This window comes from Maylandia zebra, linkage group LG18, assembly GCF_041146795.1.
Source record: "Maylandia zebra isolate NMK-2024a linkage group LG18, Mzebra_GT3a, whole genome shotgun sequence".
Lineage (NCBI taxonomy): Eukaryota > Metazoa > Chordata > Actinopteri > Cichliformes > Cichlidae > Maylandia > Maylandia zebra.
In genome coordinates, this window is record NC_135184.1 from 1,215,298 (window position 1) to 1,234,549 (window position 19,252).

General features: G+C 43.5%; 1 protein-coding gene across 1 annotated transcript; it reads right to left on the bottom strand.

Annotated features, from left to right (window-relative positions):
• Window positions 1-13,302: 13,302 nt before the first annotated feature.
• On the bottom strand, window positions 13,303-15,965 carry LOC143413658 (stonustoxin subunit beta-like). Its single transcript, XM_076876972.1, has 4 exons — window positions 15,881-15,965; window positions 14,810-14,861; window positions 14,615-14,661; window positions 13,303-14,450 (listed from the first exon to the last, which is right to left on the bottom strand). Exons 1-4 carry the CDS (start codon window positions 15,963-15,965, stop codon window positions 13,897-13,899), a joined length of 738 nt encoding a protein of 245 aa, XP_076733087.1. The 3' UTR covers window positions 13,303-13,896.
• Window positions 15,966-19,252: the final 3,287 nt, after the last annotated feature.

Genomic DNA, 19,252 nt, shown 5'->3' on the forward strand with positions numbered 1-19,252 from the left:
TAGAAGCAACATTCATGAAATATGTGTAAGAAAAACATCTAGCAAAAATATCTGAGAAACATAGAATGATGGCTGAAGATTAAAAGTCACTAACAGGTCTGCTACCATCAGGCTGTGATCTGCACATCTGATCATGAAGAGACAGTTTTAAAGAAACTGCAGTGAAGAGAGAGAATGATTCATTTATGTGAGAAATCTCTCCTTTACGAAGTGAATTAAAGCTTCTGTTTTTATGCAAAAGACATTTTATTAACTGAGTGAAACAAACCAGACAAGTTTAACAGTGTGTGGCTCCCTCTAGTGGATGTTGTGGAGTATTCTGTTGTCTTTGCTCCAAAGGTTTTTGTACAGAGTTTTGCTGTTTCCTGTCACTGTGGGCTGCAGAGCACAGTAGTACACAGCAGAGTCAGACAGCTGAAGCTTCTGGATCTTCAGAGGAGCTGACTTTTCTGCTTTGTTGATTTTAGCTTCAAATCTGTCGTTGTTGAACTCTTCAGATTTTTCTGTTGTTTCTGAGAAACATTTGAGCATATACTTTGGGTAACTGTTCACTTCTTGTTTGTACCAGATCAGTGTAGGATTTGTGTAACTGGTCTCATATCTACATCGAAGTGTAACTGTGTCCCCTTCAGCAGCAATGACATCTCCTTGTTCCTGGATCACTTTGTCTTCTCCTTTACACTCTGAGGAAGAACAGAACATGCAGAGGAAGAGATGGATCAATAAACATGATTAAAAACTCACCATTAATCAGACTCACACATTTATTTAAGCAGAGGAAACATGTTGATGTTTGTATCTCACCAAAGAAAAGAGCAGCAAGAATAATCCACAGCCAATGTTCCATCTGTACAACAAGGTTTAAATCAACAGGAGAAACTAGCTGATGTTCAACATTCAGTCTGAGAATTGTTCTCTTCATAGCAGCACTTATTATTGACACAATGGTTGAACACAGTGCAGAAGGAGAGCCCCGCCTACTGGATGATGTCGCCCTCCAGTGGAGCATCTCTGTGGGTTTGCTGTCACTGTGGGCCTCACAGCAGAGTCTGTCACTGCAGCAGAGCAGATCTGAAGATCCATTCATCTTTGATCATCAACAACTTTAAGTCAGAACAGACAGAATAACTCTGTAACTTCATGATCTGTGTTCATGTTGAATATGTCAGCTCCCTCTGACTGTGAGCAGAAACAAAGTCAGAAACAGACTGAAGATCACTGACAGCCTGTGAGAGACAAAAATGTCTCTCACAGCTGGATTCATGTGACGGTGTTGTGTTTAATATGCTGCTCTCTTTTATCGCTCGTTTTCTCTTATTTTTTCTCACTGATCCGGGAGATTGTTTTTCTAAGTGCCCTTTCTCACTGTCACTCTTCCCCTCTGTTTTTCTTGCCCTTCATATTTCTTTCTCTCTTTCCTCTCCCACAACCATGTCTGTCCCGTCTGTAACAACTGAAAATAAAAATAAAATAAATTCAATAATAACAACAACAAAAGTCGATTAAATGGACCAACATGGCAAAGCCGTGTGATCCACTTGGTAAAGTAAATCGTTGGGTATCTTTGTTGGGCTTCAGACAACAATTCTGACGGCTAAAACAAACAGGACAGGCAAAAAAACAATGAGAACAACAAAGCAGCCGTCATTGTGCGATTTGGTGACAGAAAACACAAACCTGATAAAACAAGGGAAGAAACTGAAAGGATGTGACGTCTTCATGAATGAACATCTGACAAAACAAAATGCTGACTCACCAGGAAAACACGTTACTTGAAGAAACAGAGAGATAAATACATGGAGCACAAACTGTAAAGGATTCATTAAACTCAATGGAACACCAGAACAAGCCAAAGTGTTGGTCATCAGAAACATTTAGGACCTGGACAGATACTGATGTTCATCTTACTGTCACGGTTCTGGGTCATTTTGACCCAGCATTGCCTGTTTCTAATGTTTTGGTGCTTTTCTGTATTATGATTTATGTCTGATTCTTTATCCTGTTTTAATGAGTGTTATAAATCTGTTTCAGTTTGGTTCTGGTCATGAGTTTAGTTTGATGTTAATTCTTCTTTAAGTCTCTGTCGTCTCTGGGTTCCATGTCTTTTATTCTTTCAGTCTGTCTCTCAGTGTCCAGTCTGCGGGAAAATGTTCCAAGTTTCCAGAATTTTATTCAGTCACGTAAAAATCCACACGAGAAGTTAAACTCAGCAAAGCAAAAACATGAGATTTGTTGTTTTTTAGAATAATTAGATGTTGGATTGTAAATGTTGAGTTTAGTTAAGTTTGTTTTTTACTTGGATTTGTTTTAGATAAAGTTTTGTTCATGTTAGTTATTGCTTCATGTTGCTCAGGGTATTTTTGGATTCATTTTGGGTTTAACGAGAGTCTAGCTCTGCTGTGGACCAGCATGCATTGGCGACAGCTCAATGTTTTGCATTTTGAAGGTTTGTTTTTTTTACCAGTAAATGACAGGCAGAAGGAGCTGTGATGACATTTTTTTGCTTACCATGGATGAACTCCACAGATTTAGATTTTTGATAAATAGTCGTGACACAAAGTAAAAATCTCGGCCCTTAGATTGAAGGAAAGATCCCCTCATGGATGGATTTGTTTGTTGGAATCTTTCGATCTGATCTGTGCAGACTGGTTTATCCGTCCTTCACCTGCAGAGACTACACCAGCGGGCCCTCGCTGTACTCTTTGTACACATATGACTGTGTGGCCACTACCAGCTCCACCACCATCATCAAGTTTGCTGACGACACCGTCGTGGTGGGCCTGATCTCTGATAACAACGAGACGGCCTACCTGAAGGAGATTAGGAATCTGGAGAACTGGTGCCAGAGGAACAACCTCCTTCTAAAAGTCAGTAAGACAAAGGAGCTGATAGTGGACTTCAGCACTAAGCAGGAGAGGAACTACCAGACCCCCGTCATCAACGAGTGCCCAGTGGAGAGAGTGGACAGCTTCAAATACCTCGGAGTTCACATCACGCAGGACCTGTCATGGTCCTGTCACATCAACACCGTGGTGAAAAAGGCCCGACAGCGTCTCTACCACCTCAGACGCTTGAGAGACTTCCAACTGCCCTCCAAGGTGCTCAGGAACTTTTACTCGTGCACCATAGAGAGCATCCTGGCGGGAAACATCTTAACCTGGTTCGGGAACAGCACCATGCAGGACAGACGAGCTCTACAGAGGGTTGTGCGGTCAGCTGAGCGCACCATCCGCTCCGAGCTCCCTGACCTGCACTCAATCTACAGCAGGCGGTGCTGGACCAAGGCCAGGAAGATGGTGAAGGACCTCAGCCATCCCAACAACAGACTGTTCTCTCTGTTGAGGTCAGGAAAGCGATTCCGCTCCCTGAAGACCAACACAGAGAGACTGAGGAGGAGCTTCTTCCCGCAGGCGATACGGTCTCTCAATCACACCACCACACAGTACTGACCCACACATACAGTTCTTACACACACACTGGACTTTCTGGACTTTGGTTTTGCACAACACTGGTCACTATATTCTTCATTTCCGGTTAATACTTGTACAGCTGCTGTTATTGTGTATATATTTATTTATATTTAGATTTCTTCATACATTCTTATATAGTTCTATATTGTGTATTTTGTTGTACAGTTATTTTATTTTCAACTTTAATTTATATATTTATCTTTATCTTATTCTTCCCAGTTAAATTTACCCTTCATTCTAATTTGTGTTGTACAGTTATTTCATTTTTAACCTTAATTTATATTCTATTCCTTCCTAGTTAAATTTACCCTTTTTAATTTTTCATATTTATTTCCTATCTTATTCATAGCCTTTTCCTTTTTTTGTTTTCTTTAGGTCACGAGCAGTTGTCCAAGCATTTCACTACATATCGTACTGTGTATAAGATAAGATAAGATAAGATAAGATAAGATAACTCTTTATTGTCATTGCACAGTCATACATAGTACAGTAGTACAATGAAATTGGAAAAACTGTCCTACGTCGGCACTACATATAACACAACACGACACGATATGACACATCACAACGTAACAAACAACACAACACAGTATAATAACTTAGTATAAAAAAGAAGAATAAGTGTATGTGTATTGCACACTGTTATTATTGCACATTAATTATTATTGCACCTTGTTATAAATATAAATATTATTGTTATCGTTTTAAACATTGTTACCTCCCCCTAAAAAGTCCAGGGAGGTATCCAGTCAGGTCAGCTATTTACATTGATCAGGGCTATTGCCCTGTTGTAAAAGCTGTCCTTGAGTCTATTTGTTCGGGACCTCAGCAGCCTGAACCTCCTGCCAGACGGCAGCAGCTTAAACACCCGGTGTCCTGGGTGTGTGCAGTCCCGTAGGATGCTGCGTGCCCTCTTGAGACAGCGAGTGCTGTACAGGTCCTTCAGGGAGGGAAGAGGATGTCCAATGATTTTTTGGGCCATGTTGATGACCCTCTGGAGTGCCTTTCTGTGTGCTGTGGTGCAGCTGGAGAACCACACACCGATGCAATATGTCAGCACACTTTCAATGGAGCAGCGGTAGAAGACGGTCAGCAGCTCCTTCTTCAGGTCCATTTTTCTGAGGATTCTCAGAAAGTGGAGACGCTGTTGGGCCTTCTTTAAGACCGCAGAGGTGTTAGAGCTCCATTGGAGGTCTGTGTCTATGTGCACACCCAGAAACTTGAAACTGGAGACCCTTTCCACGCACTCCCCGTTGATGCTGACAGGCTGCAGCTCGGACTTCCTCCTTCTGAAGTCAACTACCAGTTCTTTTGTTTTGGTGGTATTGAGGTCCAGGTTGTTGTCTGCACACCAATCTGACAGCCTCTGAACTTCAGCTCTGTATGCAGTCTCATCTCCCCCTGAGATGAGCCCCACCACAGTGGTATCATCTGCAAACTTGATGACTGTGTTGTCTGGGTGGGAACTAACACAGTCATGTGTGTACAGAGTGTACAGTAGGGGACTCAGTACACAGCCTTGTGGAGAGCCGGTGTTGAGGCTGAGGGCTGAGGAAAGATGAGGCCCCACTCTAACTCTCTGTACACGGTCTGAGAGGAAGTCTCTGATCCAGCGGCAGGTGGTGGAAGGAAGTCCAATTTCCAGCAGTTTATTTATTAGTCTGTCCGGGAGTATCGTATTAAAAGCAGAGCTAAAGTCAACAAAGAGCAGCCTGGCGTAACGGCCCTGCACTTCCAGGTGAGAGATGGTGGTGTGGAGCGTTGTAGCAATGGCATCTTCAGTTGATCTGTTAGCTCTGTATGCAAACTGGAGCGGGTCGAGTGTGGGTGGCAGGCAGGACATGATGTGACGTCGGACCAGTTTCTCGAAGCACTTCATTATAACAGGTGTTAGAGCAACTGGTCGGTAGTCGTTGAGGCTGCTAATGTTGGTACGCTTTGGCAGTGGGACAATTGTGGCTGACTTTAGGCACGGCGGGATGCAGGACTGGGACAGTGAAGTGTTGAAGATCTTAGTGAAGACCCCAGCCAGCTGGTCTGCACACTCTTTTAGGACCTTTGCGGTTACCCCATCTGGTCCGGTGGCCTTCCTGGGGTTCACTGCCCTCAGTGTGCGCCTCACCTCATATTCCTGCACTATGAGGCTTGGGCTGCTGCTGTCCGATGTTTTTGCTGCTGCTGCCTCTGGTCCCTTCACCTCAAAGCGTGCGAAGAAGTGGTTCAGCTCCTCTGCAAGCTCCGCGTTACCCTCAGTCAACGTGGTATTGCCAGGTTTGTAGTTGGTTAAGTGCTGAACTCCCTGCCATACCTGTCGTGAGTTGTTGGTGGTGAAGTGGTCTTCGATCCTTCTCTTGTACGCTGCCTTGGCCTCTCTGATGCCTCTTTTCAACTGAGATCTGGCTGCACTGTACTGCATACCATCACCGGATCTAAAAGCGGCGTCACGTTGCTTCAGCAGGACCTGGACCTCTTTAGTCATCCAGGGTTTCTGGTTGGAATACACCCGGAGACGTTTGTCCACAGTGACACTGTTGACACAGAAGTTAATATATGAGAGCACTGATGTTGTGTGCTCTTCAAGGTCCTGATGTTCGAACACGCTCCAGTCCGTGTTTTCAAAACAGTCCTGCAGCTGATGTGATGCACCTTCTGGCCAGGTTTTCACAGTTTTTGTGACTGGGGGGGCTCTTCTCCTAATGGGAGTGTATGCAGGGATCAACAGCATGGACATGTGGTCTGACAAACCTAGATGTGGTAGAGGGGTTGCTCTGTAGCCTTTTTGGATGTTGCTGTAGGCTTTATCCAATGTGTTTTTCCCCCTCGTTGCACATTTAATATGCTGTTCAAATCTGGGGAATACTGACCTTAAATCAGCATGGTTGAAGTCCCCAGCTATAATGTGCACTGCGTTTGGATGGGAGTTCTGCTGGTTGCTTATTGTCTTGTGCAGCTCCTCCATGGCAGAGTTAGCATTAGCATCGGGTGGTACATACACGGCCGTTACCATGACAACAGTAAACTCGCGAGGTATGTAGACGGGTCTGCACTTCACAGTCAAGTATTCCAAATCCGGGGAACAGTGGCTGTCTACAGTCTTTGTGTTTTTGCACCAGCTGTCATTGGTGTAGATGCATAAACCCCCTCCTTTGATCTTACCGGAGTGGCCGTTCCTGTCGTGACGGTGAACCGTGCGGCCTGCTAGCTCAATAGCCGAGTCCGGAATTGATGGCTGCAGCCAAGTCTCTGTGAGTAATATTATGCTGCTGTCCCGTACACACTTATTGACTGCAATTTGTAATCTCAGTTCGTCGATTTTGTTGGTTATGGACCTGACGTTGGAGAGAAAAATACTCGGAAGCGGTGGCTTAAATGGCTGTTTCTTTAGCCGAGCTAGTGGACCCGCCCTGCAGCCACGCTTTTGCCTCCTTTGTTTACGTTTCCTCTTTGTCTTGCCGCTGGGAAGAACCAACCACGGAGACCCTGGAGCTCTTATTATGTCCTCCGGAATGCTGTGAAAGTGGTGGTAGTCCGATGTAATGCTCCTTGCACAGCGTAATCCCAAACTCAAAAGGTCCTGACGACTGTAGGTGGACTCTACTCGATGTATAATGATAAAAAGCACACACATCCACACAGATACACGTAGAGAAAGTAAAAAACAAAACACCGAACGTGAGGAGCAGTGAGCCGCTGCGTCTGTGCGCGCGGCCATCTTGGTAATTTATGACTGTGTACGTGACAAATAAAATTTGAATTTGATTTGAATTTGGTGTCGGGCTGCATCGACAGCACGTTCAGTGTTCTTCTGGATCTACTGTGGTCATACTTTAAGAACTCTGTTGGAAAACCATCAAACGACTTAAGTTTGAAGTCTGGACTGCTGTGATTCCACAACAGCTTTCACAGCTGCACGCATCATTCATGAAAACATGAACAAATTGTTGACACTGAGAGGAGGAAACACTTAAACATGAGAGCAGGACAATGATGAAGGAGAGCATCATCATCTGATGTGATGAGTTCAAAAAGAATAAATGGAACAAGCATGAGATGGTCTTCCTGGTTGGACTTTTAGCTTCATGTGAGAGATTTTACCTTAAAGAGATAAACCTCTGTTACTCTGTTTATTTTGCTTCTGCTGCATTTCTGCATGTCCTCATCCACTAAATATAAAATAGTGTAAATGAGCAGCTTTTGATGTTTGACAGTTTTTATTGTGTCTGAACGTTCCTGCAGTTGGTTTGTGGTTGGTGTGGATTTGCTGCTCATGTGAATCCTCCCACAGTGTTTCATTAGCAGCTGTAACCACAGTGACTCTGATAAAACAGGAATTAGCAGAATCCATCTGATATGAAGCTGTGCTTTGAATACCACTTCCCTCCTCTTTGAAGAGTAGTCAGATATCTGTGTTCAGGTTTTTGTACAGCCTCTTCTACACTTTGTATCACTGTGTTTGTAGAGCACAGTAGTAGAGAGCTGTGTCTGCCAGGGTTAGGGCTGCTATGGTCAGATTAGTTGATGAAGAAGATGTTTCTGAGTCATATCGATTATCATGAATATATTGAGCCGCAGATCCTTTTCCTTTTTTCCAGAGTATAAACTGAGGAGCCTGAAGGTCAGAATCATGTCTGTACCAGTAAAGGTTAGCATAATCCGATGTTGTCTTATAGCTACATGTGAGTTTGACAGATTTTCCTTCTGTTTCAGTGACTTCAGGTTGTTGAGGAGTGATTGAGTCTCCAGCTGTTAGTCCTGGAAAAAGAAAGAAGAAAAGTAGTGAAATGCAGTCTGTATATCTGCTTAATGCAGCAGCTTCAACTAAACTTTAATCCCTGTTCTTAAACTCACCTATAATGTGAGATAGAAGCAAAAAGAGGTGCAGCAACATGTCTTTGGAGTTATTAAAGCCAGACAGACAGCACATGAACAATGTTCTTCCACTGCAGCACAATGACCAACAAATAATGTCATTGGATGAGCACAGGTTCAGTGGGCGGGGCCAGTTTAATAGCTCAACCAATCAAACAGTTCTGTGCTTCCACAGCAGCTCTGTCTCTGTCTCTGATCTTTACTGCTTCATTTCTCTGTTGTCTTTGTCATCAGTCCAGTGACACAAGAATCAGAGGTGTAACAGTGTGTGGCTCCCTCTAGTGGATGTTGTGGAGTATTCTGTTGTCTTTGCTCCAAAGGTTTTTGTACAGAGTTTTGCTGTTTCCTGTCACTGTGGGCCTCACAGCACAGTAGTACACAGCAGAGTCAGACACTGCAGCAGAGGAGATCTGAAGGTTCAGACCGTTTCTGTCATCGACCATTCTGACAGAAAGTTCGGAATTTGTTGTGTTTTGTGTTCCCAAGTTAAAGGTCAGGAACTCTGGTGGTTTTCCAGGATATTGTCGATACCAGTAGAACTGATCACTTCCAGTTGCTTGTCTGGAGTATCTGTAGGACAGAGTAGCTGTGCTGCCTTCCAAACTGGACTCTTCAGCTTTGCTGGCAGTGAGTTGTTGACAGCTGACACCTAAAGAAACAGAAATCTGTAAATATTATACAAAGAAATCGTGAATAATAATTAAAATATTAGGATGAAGTTTTTTCACATGTACCTGTTAGAATCATGATGATTAACAGAGAAGTTTCATAACAGCCCAACAACAACATGTTGGACTGAATCTTCTGTGTTGAATGTGGAGGTTTCTCTGTCTCGTCTGCTCTTCAGTCGCAGCTCAGCTCCTCCCTAAATCTCTGTGTCTCCTCTGGTTTTTATTTCCTGATCAAATCTTGTCACCATGAGACTTTTCTGTGTTCTAACACTCACCTATGCAGTGAGAGAAAAGTACAAACAGATAAAGGAACATGTTTCAGGTGCTGAAGTCACACAGCAGATGAACAAAGTTCAGCAGAATGAAAAGACTAAGCAGCCTCTCTGCTGCACAGCCTTCTCCTCAACATCAGGCTGGCTGGAGTTCTGCAGGAAGAGACCATCTCATTGGCTGAGTTCAGCATCAGTGGGTGGAGCCAGACAGAAACCTGTTTAGAGTCTTTATGAACAGCGAAACATCTGCTGGTGTTAAAAGAAACTAAAGAGGTGCAGTTACAAGTACAAGTACATCCAGACAGTGACTTTTACGGCTGGCTTCTCCACATCAGTGTCTGCACAAGTTTCCCGTTCAGACTGTAAAGTTTGGGGAGGAGAGGATTCCCTGGAATCATCAGTGACAGTGAATTCACTGATAACTACACAATTATTTGACAGCAGGGAAAAAAGCATATCTGAACCTGTCTTTATGTTCGGCTGTGATAGTTGTAGCAGTCAGACAGTGAGTGAGAGAGACAATCTGCTGTGTACTTAGAAGCCATTCTTTCTGCTTCTGTTCTGATTCTGAGTTAATTTGGGTTGAACCCAGGACTGTATCGGCGTTGGCTGAATAGCAGTGGTGTTCACCTTGCGGTGTCAGAACACACAGGACGCACAAATAAGGTTATTCCGTCTTTACTGTGATTCTGTAGCTTAACAGCGCAGCACAGCAGCACAGTAATGCAACCGCAGGCTTTCAGAGGATGTACAAGAACTCGTAGGTGGGGGGGGTTAGCTGTTAGCTAACAAGAGCAGAGCATATACAAAATACTGAATATAACAAACATTTAAGTCATGAATTAAGATTCATGAGCTTTCTTCCAGTCTGACCAGAACTACAAATGGAAATTCCGATATGAAGATCTCCATGCACTACTCAGAAAACCTTACAGTCCATGACATTAATTGCCAATACACCCAACAACACAAAACAGCCAATCAACCAAAGCGGTCGCCCCATGATCGTAAGGTCAGGGGTTCGAATCCCCTGAACGGCTACCCTGAGGTACCCCTGAGCAAGGTACCATCCCCACACAGTGCTCCCCGGGCGCTGCACTGGTGTCTGCCCACTGCTTCACTGAGTGAATTTCCCCACGGGGATCAATGCAAAGTGTGCATTATTATTATTGTGTACAACATTAGCAGCATGAACTAGCCACACAGTTGAACAGGCCAATACACATTGCACTTCTACATCCACTAAATGCCTAAAAGACTAAAGCTGTCCTTTCCAGGCAGGGCTCCACGTCCACTCAGTTCTTTAGCAACGCGCACGACTCACACTGTGTGTCGACATCCCCCACTGAGTCAGTCCGCTCAAACTCTGATCCCTGGAACATGTGTTCAATAGTGCACCTGTGCCCTCTCGCCACAAGGGGGCTCCCACACACAGTTGACAGCCTTTCCAACACAGAGGACAGATTCTGTAAAATATCGGCTGCACATGATCTTGGGTGTGATTATTGTAGGGTCTACCTCACAATATAAAGCACCTTGAGGGGACTGTTGTTGAGATTTGGTGCGATTAATAATGTTTGAACTTTTAAGGTTGTTCAACATTCGTAGTTCTGTTTTGCATTTGGGAACATTTAGTTGTTTATTATAATGCAGTCTTAAGGCTTTACATTACATATTTTGACTTTGTGTATCTGTGTTGGTAGGCAGGTTGGACTCAAATATATGATTTGTAAAGTTCATTGGAGGCGTATAGTGCTCCAGGGAGTCCAGGGAGGAAAGGAGTCCACACAACACTCTCTCAACTCAGGGTTTGTCTTACCACACACCTGGGAAGATCAAAACCAGAAGTCTACACATAAGAAACACACAGCAAGTATCTTGAAGCATCAGAAGCAGCACAAACACTGAGCAGGAGGAGCCAAGGCTTCACTAACTCTAATCCAACAGTCCAGTGAAGAATGACAGCCAGCTCAATTCTGCATTTGAGATCATCGGAGACACGTGGGTCAGGTCAGAGGCAGCAAGCTGAGACGAGGCCCACTCAGGAACACAAACAACAACAAAGGAACACAAACAACAACAAAGGAACACAGACAGAGGAGAGAGAGAAAACTAAAGTCCAGAGACAGACAGCAAACAAACCGAGAAATCAGCTGGAGACGACTGAGACCATCACATTTGGCTTTTAATTCAATGTAGGTTTAATAAGTTTTTAGATTGAGTTGAATCATTTCAGTTTAGTTTGCAATGTTTAAGAATAATTATTTTTAACTGTCATTGTCTGTTTTAGTTTTAGTCTTTATTAATTATTATTGCCTGGATGGCAAACGTCACATAAAGCCTCATAAAGCCTCATAAAGCCTCATAAAGCCTCATAAAGCACATTCTGAACGTTTTGATCAAATTCACAAATATTGAAACTACGGGGATTTCCACCGTTAATCTTTCTTTTTTCCAAGTTCACAAAATAATTTCAGGTCTAGTTTTTATTTTTGTTTTAGTTAACCAAAAGGCTTTTCACATGCAGATTATATTAGTTCACTATAATAACCGTGATATATACACAGTAAAGGTGTTCCTCAAAAATGCACTGTAAGTGTAAGAAGTGGACACGAGTGATGACGAGCAGGTCCAGATGCTTCTAAACACGGAAAGAAAGAAAGGAACATTTTGGCTTCATCTCAGGAGAAAGTAGCGCTGACTAAACTGGTTGTTGCTACTGCAGTGGTCTGAATGCTCCCATCTGTTAATCTACAGCAAAAATCATGACATTTCAAACGTGATCCAAATAAATTAGTTAATCCTGTGAAATTACACTGTCAGAGTGAGGGGCTGCATTAAAATAGGTGACTCTGAAAAATATTTGTAACACAAAGTATTTGCAGTAATGTTGTTCACCTGGTTCAGAGTTTAATTTGTTCCCTTTCCAATCGCGTCCTCTCGTGTCAGCTCCCCTAGTTAAAGGTTCTGACGTCCTGACGGTTGCTGGTCTAGTTTTACCTTCTGTCTCATTGCTTCTGATGATCCTCACCTGCGTCTTGTTACACTCTTGTTTCTCCTGATGCCTCTGACCCTCGGGTGTTTAAATAGTGCTGTTTATTCCTCAGTGTCTGTGTCAGTCTATGTTGACCTACCATCATGTGTTCCCTGGTTGACTGGAGATGAGTTTTCTGGAGTTCGTCTGTTGCTGCCTTCTTAGTCAGCAGTCTTATTGCACCGGTCACCCAGGTCACCACCATCACCGCTGCCACCCAGCATTCAAGCTGTGACGCTGGTGCCCAGCTTGTAAGAGCTCCTGTTATTCGGCATTCCAGACAGTTCCATGAATGAACCAGCTTCATCATTGGTGTGGTTGTGGTGGGAGGATGAGGAGCCATGCTCCCTCTTCCAGGAGGAAGAGTGTTCTTGTCACCGGTTCTCCCCGTGGTTCAGTCCAGATGAAGCCAGTGAATGTTGTGCCTGTTTACCCAGACTAGCTCAGTTAGGCACAACGAGAGCAGGCAAACCCTGAGAGTTTCCTGACCCCAGGCAACCAGCGCAGTGTCCGCAGCCTATCAATAAACACTGTTCCAGGTTTATGTAGACGACTTAGCTGCTGCTCCTCTCATTCAGTATTATTAAAGTGAAATTCTGTAGTCTGCATTTCATGTTGTGCAGCCTCATTTAACTACAGTTGGTGCTACAAGTTGTTGTATAAACTTCCTGAGATTAAAACCACTCGTGGCTCTGATCATGTTAATGACTATTACATATCTGGACTTCATATGATTGCTGGGTTTCTCTCTGCGTGTAATATTGTAGGGTCGACCTTACAATATAAAGCACCTTGAGGCGACTGTTGTTGTGATTTGGTGCTGTGTAAATAAAGTTGAATTCAATTTAAACATCATGATGAATTTCTCATCTAAAGCTCTCATTGAAAGGCTCCAGGTGAGGAAAAACGTGGTTGTTGTATCAGTGACTTTAAAATACTCGAAGCAGAAGAAACACACTTCACACAAAGCACATCAGTACAGAAAATTGAATATCAATATATATTTAGTCTCTATCACACAAAGAACATTGTTCAAGCAGGAATTTCTCTTTCTGATCAGCAGTGCAAAATATTTTCTCAGCCCCATGTCAGAAGAGCTTTGGTGCAGAGGTCAGCACCGTCACCTCACAGCAACAAAGTCCCGAGTCCAGCTTCACCTTCATGTGTGGAGTTTGTATGTTCTCAGCTTGTTTGTTTGGATTCTCTCTGGGTGCTCCAGCTTCCTCTCACAGTCCAAAGACATGCAGTTAGTGGAATGAAGTTAATGTCAGCCCTGTCTCAGATTGGTGACCTGTCCAGCTTGGACCCTGGCTCACACTCTACGGTTGCTGGAAGCTTCAATCTTCAACGGATTGAAATTAAGAAGGAATCATTTAGAGGAGTTTAAAACATTAAATCATTGAATCCATGAATCTGAAAGTGTTTTTGAGTGCAAGATGCAGACTGAAAGGTCTATTTAGCAGTGCTTCTCAGAGTTTTATACTGAACTAAGCACAGACTGACTGGAGAATTATGAAACCAAGCTTCAAATCCAGGATAGAGGTTGTTTGCTGTGCCGGCAGGACGGTCCACATACACTGCTACTCTGTTGGAGGAGAGCAGTGCACATGGACCGGCTTCATTATTCTCACTGAAGAATTATGAGACCAGACTCCAAATCCAGGATACAGAGGTTCAGTGAATGTGGTGTTGAAGGTGTGGAGGTGGATCAGAGAGTCCAAGAAGATATTGTAGAAGGACAGCGTGCCGGCAGGATGGTCCACATACACTGCTACTCTGTTGGAGACAACGTCTTTGGGGATGAAGGTTTCTGTGTTATTGTGCAAGACAGAGTAAGAGTAAGAGCAGTCCAGGCTCCAGGACTGACTGTTCAGTCCAAACAAGCAGTCATCACTGTGTCCTCTCCGTTTGATTCCTTTGTAGCTCACTGCTATAGAAACATATCCACTCCACTCAACCTCCCAGTAACAAGGACCAGTCAGCCCGTCTGTGCACAGCAGCTGAGGGCGGTCAAATCTCTCTGGATGATCAGGATATGGCTGCTGTGCATTCAAACGCATCACCTCTCTGTTGCTGTCAGACAGCTGGATCCATTTGTATACTGTGTTTGGGTCGATTGTGAGTTGATAGGAATCTGATAGAGAGAACAAATAAATCCAGCTGCAGTTATTGATCGATCATCTATTCGTTGATCGGCTCTTTGATGGTGACTCCTGATATCAGAGATATGAATGAGCGACACAGTAGTTTAAAGACGGTTGGATTTGTTTCCAAGAATCATCATAAAATCAAACGTACACTTCTTCAGATCCGAGCTCACCCGTCGGACGCCATCAGGCTCCACCCTGCAGGGAGAGGAGGGGTCAAACCAGCACAGTCGTTGGCAACATGCTAACATGGACATCATCACTCATACTGTCACAGAGGGAAGACTTCATGTAGCTCTTACATCTGCATAAAACAAACAGGCTGAGTGAAGGGATCTGTTCATACCTGTTTAGAGACTCCTTTCCTGCAGACCACTGCTTCACTTCTTCAGGTGCATCTTGAATCAGAATTGCTCTTTTAAAATCAAATATTACAATTTTCACAACACCTACATGTTTTGTTTTTTTGAATGAAACAGAACAAAAGTAGGAAGTCAAAGTGTTTTTTCCTCATATATCAGTTGAGTGAAAGCAGTAAAGCCACCAAGAGACTTTGATGTGCTGACATTCGTCCTCTGCTTGTCATGGTCATTTTTAGTCTACATAAACTACTGAAGAAGATTGATGGATTCAACGCATCCATCAGAATATAAATATGTGTGCATGTTAGATAGAAAGCTCTTATATAGAAAAGGTGAATGAGGCACGTTGTGTTGAGTTAAATAAGAACCAGTCCATTTACCGTTTATTCGATCTAAGCAGCTTTGGAAGACGGCGACTGGACCTCATTAAGCTTTTTGAAGAGGTTTCTCCTTTGGTGTTTAAACTCTAGTGGGAGTTGTCCACTTAAGAGGATCATTGGCACACTATTGATCATGTGCCTCATCACAAGATCCAAGTTATAAAAAAAGGTGTGGGTCATTATCAGCAGAGCTTTTGGATGAAACTATGGTGAAACCTTGCCTCACTCTATCATGTGACCCATTGAGACGCAAGATGTGAGTAGGGGTTGAGGTGCCTGGGAAGACTCAACATAACTGGAGCACGGATGGTACAGTTGTTGACAGCTGGTGTGTCGATCAGCTGAACTTCACAAACACAATGAAACACAAACACAATGAAACACTGTGAGCCATGCACCGGCTTCCTCAGAGCCTGGACCTCATTATTGAAGCCCTGTGGGATCATGGAGGACTCTCATATGGACTGATGCCACGCAGAACTGTCCACTGGGAACTTAATGTTGTGGGATACTTCTCTGTTTTGTTCATCATCATCATCATCATTGCTCTTTAGTTCCATCAGTCGCTCATCGATGTGAATAAACCAGACTGAACATTTCATGCAGTCTCGTGTGTCCTGTCATCCCAAAACAACACAATATCTTAAAGTCACATCAAAAACCTGTAACACTAACTTTGAAACACGTAGAAGCGCTTTGTCAGAGTGTCTCTCTCTTTGGTTGGCATCTGCTCAGATGGGAATTCTTCAAAGCTTTGCATGACCTGTTGGTTAGACTGCACACACAGATAGATAGACTTTGTCCAATGTGTCCACATGTGTACAATCTAACATAGATGTTATTGGGCGACCGTGGCTCAGGGGGTTGGGAATCGCATCTGTAGCCGGAAGGTCGCCGGTACGATCCCCGGGCTCTCTGTCCTGGTCATTGTGTCCTTGGGCAAGACACTTTACCCTACTTGCCTACTGGTGTTGGCCAGAGGGGCCGATGGTGCGATACGGCAGCCTTGCCTCTATCGGTCTGCCCCAGGGCAGCTGTGGCTTCAACTGTAGCTGCCTCCACCAGTGTGTGAATGTGAGAGTGAATGAATAGTGGTATTGTAAAGCGCTTTGGGTGCCTTGAAAAGCGCTAAATAAATCCAATCCATTATTATTCATTGTCTGCAGGTGTCCCGTGCTGGAGCTGGAGGAGTTTTCCACAAAAGCTGGGTTAGAGTTACAGTAGTTCTGTCTACAGGTGATAAATGCATGAATGAGTTTTTCAAGTACTTTTAAAGGAATATAGGGCTTCGCCTTTGATATCAAACACAACTGATAAAAGCTTGTTTTTACCACTGAGAACACTGACTTCTCCAATTTCAGAGAGCTATCCAAAAACACTCCAAGGTTTCTTACCGTGTGAGACAGCTGCTGGCAAGAGGACCAAGGGTGTCTGTTCACTGACCCAGAGCGGTATGACTGTCAGAGACAATTACTTCAGTTTTATTTTCATTCAAAGTGAGAAAGTTTTGTTATAAACAAACGTTAACATCATGAAGACAGCTGAACAAAGGTTGTAGTGGGTCAGAGACATCCAAGTTCAGGGGGAAGTAAATTTGGATGTGGTCGGCATAGCAGTGGAAGGAGATGTTATATTTGTTGAAAGTAGAGCCCAAAGGCAGCATGTACAGGCAGAACAAAGTAGGACCAAGAACAGACCCCTGCACTCCACAGTGGACAGGGGCAGAAGAAGAAAAGTACTGGCCCATAGCAAGTCCTCTCTGAAAGAGATGATTTAAACCAAGATAGTACTGTGCCTTTGAAACCAACAACAAGCTCCAGCCTCGATAATAAAATGTGGTGATCAACCGTATCGAATGCAGAGGTCAAATCAAGTAAAACCAAAACCACAGAGCAGCCTGAGTCGCCAGTTAAAAGTTAAAAGTAAATCATTAAAAACTCTTACTAAAGCCGTTTCTGTGCCGTGGCGAGGTTTAAAACCAGACTGGAACTTTTCACCAATATAGCGTCTAAGAAGGACTGAAGTTGCTTAAGAACTACTTTTTCCAAAATTTTTGACATAAAAGGGAGTTTGGAACTGAGAAGCGGGAACTTGGCCTTTTATCAGTGAAATACTGTAGGAAGTTATCACAGAGTGCAGGGGAAGCATCTCTATGAGTGATGACATCAGGGTTAATCATACAGTTACGACTCGAGGCTTGTGCCTGATTGTTGTAATTATACCTGACAGGAAGGCAGACTTGGCAGCTTTAACAGTCTTTTGAAGTTTGTCCTTTTTCCATTTTCTCTCAGCATGACGGTAGTAGGTAGACAGTAGTTTCGTTCAACCAGGGTTGACGTAACAGTTTAGTCCTTAGAGGAGCCACGGTATCGAGAACAGAGGAGGAAGCTGAGTTAAACAGATGACTGAGCTCATCAACCGAAAGATCCTCATTACTGTTAGCATCACAAAGGACAGAGTTGGTAAAAGCAGCAGAGAAAGGAGCAGTGGTCTGGGAATTAATCGTGCACCATTGGTGCAACGGACCCACACCGCTCAGCTCCACGTTACACACTGAAACGTTGTTGTTATTCTTTGATTTCTCCTTTGTCTATAACTTCTTGTATTCTGAGTTCTCTTTTTGAATTCTAGTTCTTAGGTTTAGTTCTGTGCCCAGTCTGTTTCCTGTTTTACTTTCATGGTCAGTTATAAAATATGCTAAATGTGAGATATTTGTTTATCAGAAGCTTTTGCTGTTTGACTGTATTCACTAATTTGTTTCTGTCTGAACGTTCCTGCAGTTGGTTTGTGGTTGATGTGGATTTGCTGCTCATGTGAATCCTCCCACAGTGTTTCATTAGCAGCTGTAACCACAGTGACTCTGATAAAACAGGAATTAGCAGAATCCATCTGATATGAAGCTGTGCTTTGAATACCACTTCCCTCCTCTTTGAAGAGTAGTCAGATATCTGTGTTCAGGTTTTTGTACAGCCTCTTCTACACTTTGTATCACTGTGTTTGTAGAGCACAGTAGTAGAGAGCTGTGTCTGCCAGGGTTAGGGCTGCTATGGTCAGATTAGTTGTTGTAGGTGATGTTTCTGAGTCATATCGATTATCCGGAATATATTGAGCTGTCCCTCCTTTTCCTTGTTTTCAGAGTATAAACTGAGGAGCCTGAAGGTCAGAATCATGTTTGTACCAGTGAAGCACAGCAACACCTTCATCTGTCTCATAGCTACATGTGAGTGTGACAGATTCTCCTTCTGTCTCAGTGACTTCAGGTTGTTGAGGAGTGATTGAGTCTCCAGCTGTTAGTCCTGGAAAAAGAAAGAAGAAAAGTAGTGAAATGCAGTCTGTATATCTGCTTAATGCAGCAGCTTCAACTAAACTTTAATCCCTGTTCTTAAACTCACCTATAATGTGAGATAGAAGCAAAAAGAGGTGCAGCAACATGTCTTTGGAGTTATTAAAGCCAGACAGACAGCACATGAACAATGTTCTTCCACTGCAGCACAATGACCAACAAATAATGTCATTGGATGAGCTCAACTTCAGTGGGTGGGGCCAGTGTAATAGCTCAGCCAATCAAACAGTTCTGTGCTTCCACAGCAGCTCTGTCTCTGTCTCTGATCTTTACTGCTTCATTTCTCTGTTGTCTTTGTCATCAGTCCAATGACACAAGAATCAGAGGTTTAACAGTGTGTGGCTCCCTCTAGTGGATGTTGTGGAGTATTCTGTTGTCTTTGCTCCAAAGGTTTTTGTACAGAGTTTTGCTGTTTCCTGTCACTGTGGGCCGCAGAGCACAGTAGTACACAGCAGAGTCAGACACTGCAGCAGAGGAGATGTTCATCTTGATTTCTTTTCCCTCCACTTGAATCTTCAGTCCACGAATTTTTTCTTCTCCTACTTCTCCTGAAGGTGAGTGTGAGATGAGGAGCTCTGGAGGTTTTCCTGGATGTTGTCGATACCAGAAAAAATAATTAGCACCTGTGGTGTATTTGTAGGTCAGAGTAACGGTGCTGCCTTCTACACTGGACTCTTCATCTTTGACTGGAGTGAGCTGATCAC

Bases quoted from the DNA above. Each gene is read 5' to 3' on its own strand.
- LOC143413658 (XM_076876972.1), bottom strand. From the start codon at position 15,965: ATGCAAAGCTTTGAAGAATTCCCATCTGAGCAGATGCCAACCAAAGAG. The intron at 14,862-15,880 runs GTTAGTGTTACA...TTCTGATTCAAG, and splicing joins GCGCTTCTACGTGTTTCAAA to ATGCACCTGAAGAAGTGAAG. The intron at 14,451-14,614 runs GTACGTTTGATT...TCTCTCTATCAG, and splicing joins GAGCTCGGATCTGAAGAAGT to ATTCCTATCAACTCACAATC.